Source organism: Lissotriton vulgaris, chromosome 7, assembly GCF_964263255.1.
Source record: "Lissotriton vulgaris chromosome 7, aLisVul1.2, whole genome shotgun sequence".
NCBI lineage: Eukaryota > Metazoa > Chordata > Amphibia > Caudata > Salamandridae > Lissotriton > Lissotriton vulgaris.
Window position 1 is genome coordinate 1,399,581,390 of NC_141695.1, and position 18,941 is coordinate 1,399,600,330.

The 18,941-nt window shown below is 45.2% G+C and overlaps 1 protein-coding gene across 1 annotated transcript in view; it reads right to left on the bottom strand.

The window, feature by feature from the left end:
- Positions 1 to 3,605: 3,605 nt before the first annotated feature.
- The window catches only part of LOC147705719 (sulfotransferase 1 family member D1-like), a 319,319-nt gene continuing 303,983 nt past the window's right edge, over positions 3,606 to 18,941 (bottom strand). The window contains exons 6-8 of the mRNA XM_086932152.1: positions 6,806 to 6,900; positions 6,477 to 6,657; positions 3,606 to 4,309 (exon numbers count right to left, since the gene is read on the bottom strand). Coding sequence (XP_086788278.1) covers positions 4,197 to 4,309; positions 6,477 to 6,657; positions 6,806 to 6,900 — 389 coding nt within the window. The 3' untranslated portion in view covers positions 3,606 to 4,196. The remainder of the gene's footprint in view (positions 4,310 to 6,476; positions 6,658 to 6,805; positions 6,901 to 18,941) is intronic.

The window sequence follows — 18,941 nt, forward strand, 5'->3', positions numbered from 1 at the left end:
CTAAAACGTTGTCTGTAATTCATCAACAGGTGCAGCAGGCCATCCCCGATGCTTCCAGGGGCCCAGGCCACGACATCCAACCGGGGGACTATGTATTAGTCCGAAACTTTCAACGGGCCAAGAGTCTGGAACCCCGGTGGACGGGCCCCTGGCAAGTGCTGATCACCACCCGGACGGCGCTTCGAGTGGAGGGGAAGCGGCACTGGCTGCACGCACACCACTGCAGGAAGGTCTCCTCGACCCTGGCCATGACAGATAACATCGATACCCAAGAAGAGCTCCTGAACAAGGACCGGCCAGCACTGGACTGCTATCCCGATACTGAGGCACTTGAACTTGCAAAATTCTCTGATCCCACTGTGCCATCCAAAGAAGGGTATTTCCTGCGTCGAAAGGAGGGAGCTTCGGCTAAGTAGGCCACGGACTAAGTTAAATCTCGGAACGGTGACCTAAACACAACCAAGGGTTACCGGGAGAGAAGCTAAACAAAGTCTGTGGTTCTGCCCATTACCGAGCACCTTGAAGATGATGGAAGCGCCAGATAAGAAGATAATGGAAGCGCCAGATAAGAAGTTGATGGAAGCAACCGGAAATACCCACTACAGGAACCCAAAGACTGACAATCTGCACAAATCAAAGACAATCGCCTTCTTCATTGTCTTCCTCTTTTGCCTCCTCCTCATGACCTCCTTCTGGATCCTGGAGGAAAGCGCACCCGCTCGCCAGGTATTGCTGCCCACTGCTCAGCCAACCCCTACGAGAGAGCATCACTTGATCTCCCTGTCACCTCAGCTCCGAGAAAGGCGTAGGGAGTTCTGGAACAATTCCTTCGTGCAACTGTTGCACCAACACAACCTTGCTGCAAATGCCACAAACTGCTGGATCTGCGGGTTGCTCCCGCACGCCACTGGACACTCCATCCCCTTCATCCCTTCTCCTTTCTCAGTTCACGGCTCTTGCCTCGCCTGGTTGATCCTCATGCAAGAGAGCCACAAGGATAACGCCACTTCCAGCCAGACAGTGTCGCACTTCTACTCTGGGTTTTGGCTGAACAGAACCGGAAGGACCTCTGCTCCCCTGTGTCCTGTGCCCTCGGGTGCCACCTTCCTTAAGAACATCCCAGCCAAAGAACGTGTTGAAGTGCAAGTGCTCCACAATCCGGCTAGACCCACCTTCTCTCACCTGCGAAAACAAACTGCCACCACCCTGACTGTGGCTCTGTGTGTTATCAATGTCACAGGTCTTGTGTGCCTCAAAGGCCAGGGAACACGGCTGGTGGGTCACAGTTCCTGCCGCATTACCAGAAAATTGGACTCAGTTGATCCCCCTTCCTTTGTTGCTTCTCCAAATATGTACTTTGTTTGTGGCACCAAAGCTTACACCTGGCTCCCGAAAGGTTGGAAGGGCACTTGCTACATCGCCTTCGTTCTCCCTCCCACGTATGTAGCCCCTGCTAACCATCACCGGCAGAGGCGCGCAAATGACATTGGACAAGCCAACTCCACTGGAGCACAGTTCCTGGATTCAGCAAAGGGACTTGTTCCTCTGTGGGGCCCAATGGCAAACAGCCGCGCTATCCGACACCTGACCGAGGCAGTGGAAACAACGATCAACATCACGGCTGGTATCCTCGCTAACAACACGGCTGAGCTTCAGGCGGTCCGCCTTGTGGCCCTTCAAAACCGCCTCGTTGTAGATGTGGTTCTAGCCGATCGAGGAGGAGCATGCCGCATCATCGGATCTAGTTGTTGTACCTATGTGCCAGATAACTCGCCCTCAGTCTACAAAGCAATTGAACACCTCCACAGACTCTCCTCAGAGGTTCACCAAGAACAAGAAGGATGGTCCCTTGGGAGCTGGTTTTGGGACACTTTGAAGGGCTGGGGTTGGAGGTTGTTTTCCTTTGTATTGATACCCGTTGTGATACTATGTGGGTGTTGTTTAGGTATTCAATGTCTGCCATCCTTGTGCGCACTTGTTCCTAACTGTATGCGCCCAAAGACTTTGGACTTCAGAAACGAGCGCATGAGTCCCCTCTATGAAGTAGAAATACGTTGCCTTATGGGGATAAATCCGAACTGACAAGTTGGCGAGACATGTTAAAAGGGAGGACTGTGGAATTTTAAGTTTACGAACTGAACATCATCTGCGCCAGCTTGTCACTCATGTATAACCTGCACGGCAGCCATTTTGGGTACCATGGTCTCCCTGTTCGCAATCGATCACCAGCGCGCTCCCTGACCCTGCGAGCGTCCTCCGCGCACCCTGGCTGCCCCCTCCCTCACATGCACAAGTCCGCATGACCCTGTCCTTGGGAGTCGAGCCCGCGCCTGACCAACACCTCCCCTCCTTTCATGAATACCCCTCTGTTGATAACCTCCCTCTCCTTTGATGACCCTTTCCTCTGAATCCGATCGGCCGCACGAGGTCCCAGGCCATCACCTAGCCGGAAGATGCAGTTTATTGCCCCCTATTGTATGGAGTCACTCCTCTTCTAAGGACCCTCTATTGATCATGGCCTCCCCACCCCCTGGGATACGATCAGGCGCACACATCCTAAGAATCGGCGGAACACTCAGCTGCGTGATAGCCCCCTCCTGTTATCAGCAGGGTGAGGACCTCTATTGTGGATGCATGTGGGGTGGGTCTGACACGAGGATTACGGGGATGTCTTTTTATAAGTTCAAAGAGTTTTTATGCAATAAAGAATGCTCACATGTCATAAACCAGAGTATAAAGGGCCAGGCCTCAGAGAAGCTGTTAGAGCACCTCGAAACGATACCTTGTTGTCTGATCTGATGTGTTCTGCTCCGTCGGAATAAAACTTCTGTTTCCTGCCTTCCAGTCTCCAGCGCCTGCCTCTTTGTTTGATAACGAGAATGGTATAGAGGCGGTTAGCGCCGGGCAACTTTGAAAAAGGCCATCAGCCCTACCCTTTTTCTACATGCATGTGGCAAGCTTCCCAAATGCAATTTTGAGAACTAATTAGCCAGATTGGCAAGGATTCCATACCAATTCACTCGTTGAAGAAATAAGGACATTCCGTAGTAAGAACATTCCAATTACCTTGTGTGAAGCATGGTCAGAGACAGCAATGCTAACCCACTCATGATGAGCAGACGCCAACAAAGTCCACACTGAGCCTTTAATGAAGGTGAGATCCTCAAGATGGGGTAGAAAGTCAGAGTCGTCATACCCAAGGTGAGGGGACATACAGGACAGACACACATTCGAAAGAAGCAAGAGAAAAACATTATTTCCCTGGTAGTCATTGGCCTCCTGTGGATTTGGCAGTTTTTTTCTTCCTTTCGCAAGTTATCGAATTTCTCAAGAACACAATGCAATTTTCTCCCCACTAGTGATAGGGCATGGATTAGAGGATGGGGTGGATAGGGCTTTTCACAAAAAGGAAGAGACTAGGGTACGTTGGGACTGAAGTGTAAGCTAGAAGGTGGTCTAAACTAAGTGGTTCTTTACCTTTTTACTTGTGTGGACCCCCCAGTTAATCACCACTGGAAGCTGGGAACTCCAGCCTAAGCAATGTTTATTATTTGAACCTTCAAACCATACACATATATATAGAAAAAAGTGGTCATCAAACTATATAAAGGATGAATTATTTTATTTAGTTCACAAACATCAAAAATAATTTGTTTTTATTTTAATGGGAAAGTTGAAGTTTTTTAACATTTGATTTTATTTGTAAAAGGTTAAGCAAAGCACTAGTCTCTAGCATATCACTTTGTTTTATTTTCCTCTTAATGCATGCTTTCTTTTTGTCGTGCAAAACAGTGCTTCAACTGAGGCCACCAATCATCCATACTTAATTCTGTTTTCTATAACTGTGTGCTGCCCCCAGGAATCAAACTAAGGATACCAATTTCATATTTAACCCCCAGTTTCAAATTCAAATTTATAGAATGGTTCAAAATTGTCAAGTTTGACCCCCTCAATGAATGTCGCAGACCCCCAACTGCACAAGGATCACAGGTTACTAGTGCTGGTCTGGACTCATTACAGCCTAGCCAGTGGTCGAGAAGTGGTTGTTGCATCTCGGGAGAAGGGTGTTAGTGGAGCTCCTTTCTGTGGAAGAGGCTTTGTGAAGACTAATGGTCTTCTAGAATTGAATAAGTTCTATAAGGGGGAAGCATATTTACTTATGAAACAAAACCTATAGAGGGCAATGTTTTGAAATTTCACAGCTCTGTCCTGAATTGCAATGAGCTGCCTGCCATGTTTCTTTCATAGTCTTCTTCAAACCTTTCGTTCTGGGCTACAGTGAAGTGGTTCTTCCAGTCACCAGCAATACCTGCGCAAATGGAGAGAATATTTAGAATTACATATTGGAAGTTTCAAGAGGATAAGATGATGTTCATTTTTCCAAGATAAAGGAGGTGGCATGGTGACGTATATGTGGAGGTTGACTAAATATCCTCCTCTACAGCAGTCTGATGAGTGAAGCTATGGAGGGGGTATGTTTGTGGAGACCAAATACACATTTGATGAGTTCATTTTTCTGACTTTATTTCAAAAACATGCTGTTTGTTGGTTCATGCGCTACAAATAGCACTAACATACCACCTATGCCCTCATTACGAGTTCTCCGGATTTAGATCAGGGATACGGAGATGGTAGAACATATGCAGCCTTATTCATGAAGGGGCCGTTTTGCGAGCCCCTATTAGCGAATCATAGCGATTCGCTATTAAGGACTCGCAAAACGGTAATCATGTAGGAATCGCATAATAAAATGCGATTCCTACTGATTCCTTATTTGCGATTAGCAAATTGCTAATCGCAAATAAGGAATAACTCGCCATTCATTCCTATGGGCCAAAAGGCCCATAGGAATGAATGGGGAGTATTCCTTATTTGCGATTAGCAATTAGCTAATCGCAAATAAGATTGCGATTTGAAGGGTGCCAGGGGTGTCCACAGGACACCCTGTAGCACCCCTCAAATGACATTTCACACAGGTGTTGCACACACACATGTCCAAAGGACATGTGTGTGTGTAACATGCAACTCAGAAAAATGCATTTAAATGCATTTTTCTGAGTTTTCGCAATTTACCGCGAGGTCTGACCTCGCGGTAAATTGCGGCAAGAAATTGCGAATTCGCAAATTTAAATTGGATGTTGAATTGCATTTAAGGAATCTCTAATAGAGATTCCTTAAATGTAATTCCTCGCACATTTGCGACATCGCAATTAGCGATTTTTGCATTTGGGATGCTGAATCCCAAATGCAAAAATCGCACTCGCAAAGGGCCGGATTCTCAGAATCCGGCCCTTTGCGAGCCGATTTAGCCTTCATGAATAAGGCTGCAGATCACAGATGGCATAACCGCACCTAAATCCATGGACTACAAGTTATTTTCCCTGTAGTAGTGAACAGCATGCTGACATTGGAATGCCCATTCCAGTGGCAGATGTTTTCACCCCTTCTGAGTGAAATAACTCAATAATAATATTTTTGCATCTATTTACCACCAGGAGTGTGAAAAATGTGCATACTTTGCTTTCCCATAATTAAGCAATACTTAGGAAAATTAGATAACATTATATGTAATTACTATAATGCAAAGCCAATATTTGGTGCCATATTTTAGAGTACATTTATGGCATATTTTACAGTAAAATGTGACCGCTTGCCAATTTTTGACAGAATGAGCCCATTCACAATACAAAAATAGCATGAAAAACACAAGTGGCGTGAGCAAATCCACTTGTGTTGTGGTCATTCGCGTTATTACTGAACACTCACATTAAAATGTGAGTGTGAACAGGTTATAATTTTTGCAACGTGGCGTAATGGCATAATTTCGGGAATTTCGTGTGACAAGCGTAAAGCATAATTACAGGAATTACTCCAGCATACTTTACATTTTATCTTGGCCTATTTACCACCTTTATGGAGGAGGTGTAATGGTGGCTATATTTAGTATTTTAGTGTAGGGTAGGAGAGCAGACTCCCCCTGCAGTGCAGTAAATGGTCTGGAGGGAGCGGGGCACAACAGGCCCGGCAGCACCGGCAGCACTGCACAAGACTCTGTACAAGTGTCTCTCGAACCCTGCGATTACCGGGTCAGGTAGTTTGGGTGCAGTGAGCTCCCCGGGACATTGCCCCTGACCGGCTCATCAAGGGGGCATTAATAGCCATTAAAGAACACTGAGAGACAGTGTAGGCATTGAAAAATTCCAATGTTAAGGCCAGATGTGGGAAGTTTCAGTTAACAGAGTGAGTAGTGTACAACAAAAGGATATAGGTTTGGAGGTGATCTGAGATCATGTATCCTTAGATTTATCAAAGTTACCCCTGCCTCGCTGACACTCTCCTACATACAACCAACTTATTACATTTTGATGAAGCATGAACAGCTGCCAAGAGTGGGGGAATGAATTAATAAATGCAAAGTGAGGAACCAGGGAGGCCTGCTCTTTCTTTGTGAGGCCACCTTGACTCCAGGGACTCACCCTTCCTCATGAATGGGGACACCTTTTGGTCCATGATATTGGTTGGGATGGTGCTATAGTTGGCAGCAAAGTTCTGCTTCATCTCCTTGAATGAGGTGTGGTGGACAATTTTGTCTAAAACCTCATCTTCCAAGTTCTTCTCAAGGAATTGCAGGATCTTCTGCATTTCACGCTTTGGGTCCTGCAAAGAATTGTGGTAGATGGGAAAAGATGTCAGCTAGGTGAATACTGGGGTGGGAAGGGGAGGGGGTAGTACACTGTTAAACACAATGGTGCTGTTTTTCAAGGAGGATATTCTCATATGGTGGTGGGGGCTTATAGGCTCTCACCTCTTTTATATCTTCGAAGAACAGGTAAAGAATGTGTTTGTCTTTTCTCTTCTCCCACCAGCCCTTCACGTGGTCATACCAAGAGCCATAGCTGACTGAGACAAAAATAATCATGACACTACACACATAAATACAACATTGTCCATGCCCGCTAAACACACACTACCATTAACAACCATTACAATTTTAAGAAAGAAATTGTCGAGGGTCTGTGTCCCCAACCAACAATGATATTCTAAACCCAGAAAAATAGGCTGAACCTGTTTTCTTATCAGTTACAATATCCTGTTCTGAATGCGTGGAGGGCAGTGAGCTGAATAAGAAGCTAGCTGTTTTCCCTAGTGTGCTAGTTAATTCTCTTATAATGCAACAATCTTCCTTCCCCATGTTGGCCAGAGGAATATGGAGTAGGTTTCTGTAACATTTACATTTCACCAACAAAGTTTAGCCCAAGGTTAAAACTGTGGAGTGCAAAAGTTGAACATATTTGTAAAGTGTGTGAAACATAGCCTGCGTGAGAATATTTTCACAAATACTATTTTTTTGTGAAACAATTCTCACACTAAAAGCGATTATGCGTTGAAAAACCTACTCTTGCAGAATATTTTACATGTTGCAACCTTCGCTGAGAAGCTGTGAAGAAAAAATGCTAACGTTTGTAGAGGAAGAGATTTGCAATTTCACCCCCCAAAGCAGAGATGCTGCATTACATTCATTATTTGTTTTACTTTTAGAATTGTCTAGTCTGTAAGTAAACCTAGTTTTATAGATTCAAGGGTCAAAAAATAAGTTTATTTAGATAATTGTCCATAAAACATTCTAAAAGCACACTTAACAATTAAAACCTTTAAATGAACCCCCCTCCTCACTGCCCCACCCCATTACATTTCATTTTTAAAATTCTGTTTAACAGATTGTAAAACCCGAGCAATCCCAAAAGCCACATCTAAATATCGCATTTCGGACAATACCTCCACTGCTTTGTTCCTCTGAAGAGCGTCATATTTAAAAAACAAAGGTCTTAAAAACTTGATCCAATTTGCAAGATAAAAAACGCAATCCATAAGAGTATGCGTAAGAGTACGTTTAACTTTCAACGGAAAGGGACAAAGACCACTATTATTCTGCACCCCAGTCCTATATAGGTGGGATGAATAGATTGGATTACATCCCATCCGTGCCCCTAAAAATTATTTTCTCAAACCTGGATCTGGTAACCGTGACAACATAGCAGCAGATTCTCTCAGTACTCGTTTGCCTGGAAAAGCGAGCCAGGATGTGTTGGTACCACCTTTGCCCACATCATTTCACTACTTTGGATCTCTTCCCAACACAATTTGGAGACTTTAACCACCTCATCATCCTTCAACAGAGTGTTAAAGTATCTTAGAGCCCGAGTAGCGGCCGCCATGTTCCAAGAGACCAGACTGCACTCTCTCCTAATAGCCTGGACCATGGTACCTTGGGGGATTGATAGAAGTATTTTAAGCACTACCCGTTCCAGTCTGTCCCATTCATAGGTTGGATCAAGACGAAATACCTCTCCCCCATACAGGCCTAACAGTGGAATCTTCCCTTCATAGGCCTTTAGTAATGGGATATGGGATAGCCCCCCGAATCTACCATTAAATACTGATAGACAGCTTGCCTGCAATAGGGCTTTCTGTTTAATGGCATCCCAATGCGCGTCCCAATTCAGATTTCTCCTAAAATTTAAACCCAGGTATTTATATTGATCCACTTGTTCCACCACCTGTGAATCGAAATACCAGGAAAAACTCTGCACTATTTGCCCAAAAATCATAATTTTAGTCTTTTCCAGATTAATGCAGAGCTTGTTCTGCTTACTATAAGAGGCCAGTGCATTACGTTTCCTCTGCAGTCCAACAATACAAAATCATCTGCATAAAGCACACATGTGATATGCTGGTCCCCAATTTTAGGCAAGAAAGACTTTGATTGAGAAATAACCGTTGGGAGGTCAGCCAAAAATAGACTAAAGAGTAAGGGTGCTAAAACGCACCCCTGGAGCAGGCCGTTGTCGATAGAGATTCTTTGGGACAACCGTCCCGACTTGTCTGACTCCATCTGAGCCCAATTGCCGGAGTGCAAGGATTGAAGAGCTCCAAGAAGGTATGGTGGTAGGTTCCAAGCAGCAAGTTTTCCCCACACAATATCCCTGTCAACAGAATCGAAAGCTGTCCGGAAATCTACAAAAAACTGCACAATCTATGATTTTCCTCCAGAGCCTTTTGAGTAATAGCCTGCGGTGCAAAACAGTGGTCTATGGTGGAATGACCCTCCCGAAAGCCCCCTTGTTCTAGTGGGATTCTCTTATTTTCAGTGGCCCATTCGTCAAGTTTGGCTAGGATAATCTTGGAGAATAACTTTAATGAAATATCCAAGAGGCGTATAAGCCTATAATGCATTGGGTCTGTACCGCTCCCTTTTTTTCAAATCGGTTTCACTATGGACCCCTTCCAGGTAAAGGGGTAAAGGCCAGACCCTGCGACCCAGCTAAACAAGGTAGATTAAATTGTAGCCCATCAGACACTATTTGTTTTAATTATTACCGCTGGAACATTGTCAGGGCCGGTGGCATGAGAGAGTTTTATTCTCTCAATAACTCCGTTAACTTCCTTTACTGAAAACTAATTGGCTGGGAGAGTTTGCCCGTATATATGATGAGGGCCATCTGATCCTAAAGGTCCCTATATAACTCCGTCAGATAAGTAGCTCACTGGGCTTCCGGAATCATACAGGCCAGAGTACCCCTGCTTTGAGCATTAAACTCTTTGACCTTTGTCCAGAATTTTTGCTGATCATTTAATGATATAATCTCCTGCATCTCCTCCCACTTCCTATAATAAAAAGCTGCCTTTTTCATCTGCACAAGGGATTTTTATTGGCGTTTAAGTTTGACCAGCTCTTGGGTAGCTAAGGGAACGAAATGACGCCTAGCACTCCGTGCTTTCTGTCTCACCAGTCGTTTAAACTTTTGGCATTCCTGATCGAACCAGCCAGGGATGCTCTTCAGGCGGGATTTTGTCTGTCCACCCTTTTTCAGCTATTTTCACTAAAATGCAGCCCAAAACTCGTTGCACAATATTATTATACCACACAATTACATCATCAAAATAAATAGGATGGATAGGAATCATCTCCTCTAGCTGAAGGGATGCTAATTGTTGAAGATGCATAGTGCCTAAATGTGTTGTGAGCCTACACGGGTAGGACATCTCTAAATGCAAAACCCTTTCAGGGGATACTGGCTCAGACAAATCAAGAACTGCTGTCAGGGCCGGCTCTAGGCTCATGGTGGCCCTGTGCAGGGAGCGTAGGTGGGGGCCCCGGAAGAGGGGGTCCGGACGGGGTGGAGGCTGCACTTCCTGAATGTGAAGGGTAGAGTATCTGCACCTCTCAGCACTGCTGTAACATATTTAATGGGAGAGCACCGGCACTTCTCAGGAGCAAGCAGGTACTCTAATTAGTGAGTGCCTGCAATTCAATATTTCCATTTCACGCACTGAGGCCTGAACAAGGGGTATTTTGGTCGTCTGTCACCTTGCTCCTTTGTTTTCGACTCAGTACAGGGGTGGGCTCAGGACGCACAGGGATCCGTGTTTTTGAGATGGAGCCTGAGACCAGGGATGAGCCTTTTAAATAATACCTAATATAGAATTATGGGGTGCGTCACTGCCGGTGTTGGCACGATCAGGCAGCATTGCAGCAGGCTGTCATTGTAAGACTGTTCCCACTCGAGGCCTGCACATTGCACAACAGTGCCTGTCAAATAATATTCACAGATTGAATCTATCTTTGTTGTGTCTATTAACACACCTGCAAGTCCGCTGTCCGCTTCAATGAAGATAACAAAGAAAGGAAGCAACCTTTCCCGAGAGAGCTTAATAGGCACGCAACAGCAGTGCATTAAAAACCCATCCCTGCCTTTGAGGGGTTAGAAATCCTCGAAACCGGCTGCACGCTTTCTACTGGATTTATAATGCAATGTTTGGCAAATTTGGACTGTTTGGCAATAAAGCAAGGCACTGGAAGTTGGGGATGAGCTGGGCTGCCTCAAAAAGGGCATGTGTGGGGCATAGGATTTAGGAAGAATTAAGCCAGCTTGACTCGAGCCTGGCTGGTGGTGCACCCGCCCGAAGAGGGCCCTTCAGGGCTGTGTTTTCATTTGTGTGCCACTGCACTGCCAGTGCCACAATCACATTTTTAACTTAAACTTAGTCAGTATATTCATAAGGGAGTAAATATGCAACAGTTTTTAAACAATTGGGCCACAACCACATACACTTGCTCAAGATTCTTTCACGAAATGACAACCAACGAAAGGTTTCAAGAGCTGACAACATTGCCGTATTAAGGAAGGCTATGGGATAGGTGGGCCACCACAAGCATGAATAAAATGTAACCCAAGAGACTACTAGGGATTCTCCTGGTTTGGATTCTGACAGACACATGTAACTGATTGTTTTAATGTCTATCTTGGGACGTAGATCAGAGAAATGTAAATATGATCTACACTTGTGTGTCATCAGTAATCTCTGTAGAGGTCACATCCTTACCATATAGAGGAAGAACCGTCTGAGTGAAAGTACACAATCATATCATATCATCATATATACAGTATATATATTATAAATTAAAATTATACAGTTTAATTAATTCTCAGACTCTCTCTATAGCAGTCTCGTCTCAGAGTCAGACTCTCACCGTTCCAAATTGAAGGATCGGGCCCGGGGAACCTTTACCAAGTCACACAAACAGAACTGTCACACTTTGCCTTTTATATCCTTTGGCTACTTCTAATTTGAACATCTGTCTCAATAGGTTAAAGTTATTTCCACAGTCCAGGTGGTGTGTTTTCCACAGCCCAAGTATTGTGTTTTGCCTGGCCCCAACAGTGTCGCTTCCACACTTTCCACAGCCCTAAATGGTGTGCTTTCAACGGCCCAGGCGGCTTGCATTTCACAGCTCTAAAGAGTGATTCTACATACGAGCGTCCAGGGAGTATGCTTTCCACAGACCAGACAGTGTACTTTACACACCGATGTGATGTGATTTAAGCAACACCAGCAGCGTGCTTTCCACGGCCCAAGGAACGTGCTTTTCACAGTCCAGGCAGTGTGCTCCACAGCCCAGGAGTTTGCTTTCCCCAGGCATAAGCAGTGTGCTTTTCACAGACCAAGTAGTTGCAGCCCAGACGGGGTGTTTTCCTCGGCCCCGACAGTGTCCTTTCCACAGCCCTAAAGGAGCGCCCCTACAGCCCAGGCAGTGTGCTTTCCATAGGGCAAGTAGTGCGTTTTCCACAGACCAAGCAGTGTGCTTGCAACAGGCCAAGCATTGTGCTTTCCACAGCCCCAGCAGCAGCATTTTCACAGCCCAACGGGCTATTATGTACAGCCCAAACAGAAGGCTTTCCGTGCCCAGGCGGGTGCGCTCCACAGACCAAGCGCTGTGCTTTCCACTGCCCTAAAAGAGTGCCCTCTACAGCCCAGGCGGTGGGATTTCCATAGACCAGGCGATGTGCTTACCACAGCCCAGGCACTGTGTTTTCCACCGACCAGGCAGGGTGCTTTCCACAGCCCAGCAGCAGGATTTCCACAGCCCAACGGGGTATGTACAGCCCAGACAGAAGGTTTTCCGTGCCCAGACGGGTGCGCTCCACAGACCAAGCGCTGTGCTTTCCACAGCCCTAAAGGAGTCAAGCTGTGTGCTTTCTACATCGTAAGAAGCGTGTTAATTGCGACCCCAGCTGTATGCTTTCCATTTCCACCGACCTAGCACTGTGCTTTCCACATTCAGTGCACTGTGCTTTCCACAACCCCTTTAGTGTTCTTTCTACAGCCAACTCAGTGGCCTTCCACACCTTAGATGGGGCGATTTCTGAAGCGTTGTCCTCAGCCACGCCAGGGTGCTTTCTACAGCCCAGGAGTGGTGCATTCTACCGCCCAACAGTGCTTTCAGCATCATAGGCAGTGTGCTTTTCTCAGCTCAAGCACTGCCCTTTCCACAGCCGAGGCGGAGTGCTCTCCACAACCCCAAGGGAGTACTTTCAACAGCACTGCAAGAGTGAAATAATTAAAACAACAACGCTGCAGTGCCATTGCTTGGTGGTATAACTGGGTCGGGCCGCCGGCTTCGGGAATTCAACCTGGCTGATTTATTAGTGTGTGTGACGGTGCAGATTGCGGACCTGGGTCGGAGCCGGAGGCCTCCAAATCCTGCCAAGGGGCCGCCCGCCAGTGCCAGTGATCCTTCAGATCCGATCCTCGTCGTGGCGGCCCCTGGGATTTGGCGGCCCTGTGCAGGTGCACACTTTGCACATGCCTAGGGCCGGCCCTGCTGCTGTAGTTGCCCAGTGGTCACTGCCCTCATATTTTGCCACCTCAAAACTCTTAAAGAGGCCAAAATGCCAAAGGGATGTAAATATATAATCAATAGGGCCCAAAGAGTGGCCATGCCGGAATGTTGCTGTTGCTGGTGAATCCTTTTTAAAACGTCCATTTAAGTAAATCAGACCATGGCTTGCCAGCCTTTGACTCAACACTTTGGCCTCTTTTTTTATGGCACCTGCGGGAAACTGTGCTAAGGGAATGTTGTAGGAATCCAACACTTCCTCCAAGTGCTGGTCTAGCTGTGCAGGGAATAGACAAGCATTTACACCCCCGCCATTATTATCACTACTTCCGGGTATTTTGCCACAAAATGCTGGAACGGGGATTCAAATAATTTCAGACAACGATTCCTTTGCCGGTGGTCTTCTTTATGGATATAGGCATTTATAAGCAAAAAGTAACTAGGGACATTTTTACCCACAACCATTTCCACAACAGATAGCTGCAGATCACTTGAAACATTTATGACCTCTAATGGTGTCTTAATCACCTTAGTCGATATTAATGCTTTCTTCCAGTTCACCGCTGTTTCTCAAGCGTTCAAACCCATTGATATTTCAACTTAGGATTCTTTGATTTTGGGAGGACTCCTCGTTCTAGAGGTGGGCCTAATATTCCAGTCACCTTCCTCCGGCAGGTGCCGCACGGGAGAGAACCTATTACCTTGAGCCCATACTAATTGTCTGGACTGTGAGAATGGCCTATCATTTACTATAACCACTCTCAAATCGGTGGGTGGATGTCTACTTTGCTGTGTAGCTTCGAGCCATAGGGACGGGATATATGGTATGGATCATTCCCATTGAGTTACAGATAACTCGCTGTGCATATTTAAAATGGCGGGTGGAAATTAACCTGACTGAGATACTAATGATTGAGGGTAATTTTTTATGGGACACAGGGCCTGTAGACCTACCTTTGCTAGGTCTTCATCAGTACTAGGTCCGCAATACAAGGAGAGATGAAAGAAACTGTGGAAACTTCTCTACCTTGATTGCCCAATTGAAACCCCACAGACTCTAGGTCCAACTAGGTTATCCCTGAGAGGGAGAGAATTTGTTGGAATAGCTGAAGAATTTGGAGCGCTTCAAGGGTTGAAGTTTCTTTGCTTTTTTTTCTTGAGGAGTAATATCGAGCAAAAGTTCTGAGCTTCCTAATTGCGACCTAATAAAGGATTCATGAGCTGAGGGGTGTTCTAGGGGCAACTTATTCAAGGGCTGAGACTCAACCATCTTATTACGGGCTGCTATTTATTCCTTATTAGAGACAGTAGAGTGGACTACCGGGGAAATAGAAGAGAGAACCGTACTAGTTTTAGGGCGGGGTTTTACACTGTGTTTTCCGCTTATATGTATCTTTTTACATGGGAGCTCATTTGCAGTGCTACCACCTTGGGGTTTGGGATGTTGGGCTTGGGAACAGATACCACTACTATATTTCCCTTTCTTATGCATGCATTTCTTTTTGCACACACGTAGGGCAAAACAACCAAGCAATCCATTCCAGGGCCCAAACCCTATTGTACGGTACGACCTTACGGTAAATTTCGAGGGGATAAAACCTTGTTGCCTTTTCCTCAAAAGCATAGGATATTTAGAAATATAAACCCATCTCGCCATATTTAACTGGCATTCGCCTTTCCCTGAAATAACACTATGCAACCCCGATGGCTCTGTAGCCATTACTGCAGCAGGTAATTGGGTATTCATGGAGCCACCCACATTATCTTTAAATGATTTTAAGGGTTTCAATTCATGTTGAATATAATTCAAAGAGTTTAATTGGTCCACTTGGTTTGTCTTAATTGATACCAAAGTTTCTAAAATCTAATGCAAGGTGGTCTGCATAAGTAAAATTACATCCAACTGAGATGATGAGGAGGAGGGCTGGAGTGATATAGACCTCCCCTGCGATCCAAGCGTGGAATTTGGCTCCCCAACCATGGGACCATTATATAGTGACGTTAGGCTTCCTTGATCCTGTCGATCTTCTCGACAAGGCGACTGGGATGGACTGGAATCATCAGGACTAAATGATGATAAGGAAAAGTTCAAGGAAGGAGAAGGGGACAATCCTGGACCCCCTCTTGCGGTCGCAGTTCCATTCCTAGATGAATACACTGAAAGATTTGCTGGTTGCACTTCATCCAGAGCTAAGTGTGAAACATCTATTGCCGAGGCCGGTGCACAGAGGTGCCCTTGGAGGGTCTTTGCCCCCTCCTCTAAAGGCCGTCTGGCTCCATTAGGGTAAGGTTTGAAGACAAAGTTCCTTATTGATGTTACTAGGGGTGAGCGTGTGTCCTCACTTGACAACACTCTTTGAGCATGCTGAACAGACCCCTTCTTCCCTCAAATTTTCCCCTTTTTTAGTGCCTCTCCCCTGCGATTTACCTTTTGGAGCAGCAAGGAGATGTCTCTTACTGAGAAGCACAGGGGGAGATGGGCAAGAGGACATACTAATTTCCTTGAAGGGAAAATGACAGAAAGATAAAGAAATCAGACAAAAATCTGAAACTTACCTCCTTCTTGAATGAACCCCACTACCACTGCCACCTCCACCACTACTACCTCACAGCATAACCTAAGTTCGTTTTCAATCCATTAAGGGATATCATGGTGTCAGTGTCTCAGGGCCTCACATGTGTGGCTACAAAGACCACAAAGGCTGCTGGTCTCACCAATTCAGAAAGGCCACTACACCCACCAAACGTCCAGTGAAAATCCTGAAATCCTGAAAAACGGCTGTAAAATGCCTAGGCACAAAGGGGGGTGCCGAGAAGCTCCTTTCCGCCGGTCGTTGGAATCCTGACACCGAAAGTTGCACTGTCATTGAGCACCGGGAGGCCAAAGCAGAAAATCATGAGATGGCAGAGCAAAACATGGGACGCAAGAGTCAATTCGCTCCAGACGCAGAAGCCTGGCTGAACAGCTGAGCAATAAGCTGGTGGGCGGAGCAACGATGCGGCGATGCGGTGGCAACAGGCAAGAAGGAGAAAAATTCCTTTAATTTAGTTTTATAGATTGGTGTAGGTCTTTAGAAGCTGCTGTTGAGTCACACCCATGATCAGCAAAAAGGACTCAGGAGATTGTTGCAGACTGCAATGCATTGCAGGGTGAGTAATAATGTTCACAGTTCACCTAGAGGTCTTGTCCAGCTTCGCAGGTGCTTTGTAGTTGAATTCATGATTAGCATATCACATTGGTTGCTTATGTGGATAGTGGATGGAAGCAAAAAAAGAATTGTGTTCAACAAAGGCAGCACTAGGCCAAGATAAAAAATAAGCACTTTAAAAACCGGGAGCCAGATTTATGAGGGTCTTGCTTTGGCCTTGCGTCATGCAAAGCGATGCAAGTCCTTAAATTCGATGCATAATTAATGTGTCACTCTATGCCTGAAAGGGTTTTGTTTTGACTTTTTCTAGGCGCTCCCTTGTGTCTGGACAAAGCTATACCTCTCTGAAGAGCTCTAATTAGAGCGAATTACTGTGTCAGGGGTTGCTTTTATTCACTTGAGGTTGGCTTGGCTGGTATTTTACCAATTCAAAGCTGTCATATTGTGCCTGGAGTGATGAATGGCTTTTGTCATTTTACAGCTCGGCAAGGACAGCACTGTGCTAGTCCTTTGCTTAAAAACTTTGCTGTAGAAATGGCAAAAAACGTTGTCCATTTCTATCTCGGCGTGGAGAGCACTGTGCTAATCCTATGCTTAAAGATTTTGATAGAAAAGCAGACATTTGAGGTGAGCAGATCTAGAGTGTCGCTCGTGTTGAGAGTGCTCTAACAGGAGCTGCTTTCCACCTAAACTGAAGAACTACCCAGAGTTCTCTCCTTCTTTTTTGCATAATTTATGCGTCACTCTGTGCCTGAAAGGGTTTTGTTTTGACCTATACTGGGTGCTCCCTTGTGTCTGGACAAATCTATACCTCTCTGAAGAGCTCTAATTAGAGCGAAACACTGTGTCAGGGGTTGCTTTTATTCAGTTCAGGTTGGCTTGGTTAGTATTTTACCAATTCAAAGCAGTAATATTGTGCCTGGAGTGAAAAATGGCTTTTGTCATTTTACAGCTCGGCAAGGACAGCACTGTGCTAGTCCTATGCTTAAAAACTTTGCTGTAGAAATGGCAAAAAACATTGTCAATTTCTATCTCGGCGTGGATAGCACTGTGGTAATCCTATGCTTAAAGATTTTGATAGAAAAGCAGACATTTGAGGTGAGCAGATCTAGAGTGTCGCTGGAGTTGAGAGTGCTCTAAACGGAGCTGCTTTCCACCTAAACTGGAAAACTACCCAGAGTTCTCTCCTTCTTTTTTGCATAATTTATGCGTCACTCTATGCCTGAAAGGGTTTTATTTTGACTTATACTGGGTGCTCCCTTGTGTCTGGACAAAGCTATACCTCTCTGAAGAGCTCTAATTAGAGCGAAACACTGTGTCAGGGGTTGCTTTTATTCAGTTCAGGTTGGCTTGGTTGGTATTTTACCAATTTAAAGCTGTAATATTCTGCCTGGAGTGATAAATGGCTTTTGTCATTTTACAGCTCGGCAAGGACAGCACTGTGCTAGTCCTATGCTTAAAAACTTTGCTGTAGAAATGGCAAAAAACGTTGTCCATTTCTATCTCGGTGTGGATAGCACTGTGCTAATCCTATGCTTAAAGATTTTTATAGAAAAGAAGACATTTGAGGTGAGCAGATCTAGAGTGTCGCTGGTGTTGAGAGTGCTCTAACAGGAGCTGCTTTCCACCTAAACTAGAGATCTACCGGAGTTCTCTCCTTCTTTTTTGCATAATTTATGCGTCACTCTATGCCTGAAAGGGTTTTGTTTTGACTTATACTTGGTGCTCCCTTGTGTCTGGACAAAGCTATGCCTCTCTGAAGAGCTCTAATTAGAGCGAAACACAGTGTCATGGGTTGCTTTTAATTATTTCAGGTTGGCTTGGTTGGTTTTTTACCAATTCAAAGCTATAATATTGTGCCTGGCGTGATAAATGGCTTTTGTCATTTTACAGCCTGGCAAGGACAGCACTGTGCTAGTACTATGCTTAAAAACTTTGCTGTAGGAACGGCAAAAAACTTTGTCCATTTCTATCTCGGTGTGGATAGCACTGTGCTAATCCTATGCTTAAAGATTTTGATAGAAAAGCAAAGTTTTTGAGGTGAGCAGATCTAGAGTGTCGCTGGTTTTGAGAGTGCTCTAACAGACGCTGCGTTCCACCTAAACTGGAGAACTACCCAGAGTTCTCTCCTTCTTTTTTGCATAATTTATGTGTCACTCTATGCCTGGAAGGGTTTTGTTTTGAATTATACTGGGTGCTTCCTTGTGTATGGACAAAGACATACCTCTCTGAAGAGCTCTAATTAGAGCGAAACTCTGTGTCAGGGGTTGCTTTTATTCATTTCAGGTTGGCTTGGTTAGTATTTTACCAATTCAAAGCTGTAATATTGTGCCTGGAGTGATAAATGGCTTTTGTCATTTTACAGCTCGGCAAGGACAGCACTGTGCTAGTCCTATGCTTAAAAACTTTGCTGTAAAAATGGCAAAAAATGTTGTCCATTTCTATCTTGGCGTGGATAGCACTGTGCTAATCCTATGCTTAAAGATTTTGATAGAAAAGTAGACATTTGAGGTAAGCAGATCTAGAGCGTTGCTCGTGTTGAGAGTGCTCTAACAGGAGCTGCTTTCAACCTAAACTGGAGAACTACCCAGAGTTCTCTCCTTCTTCTTTAC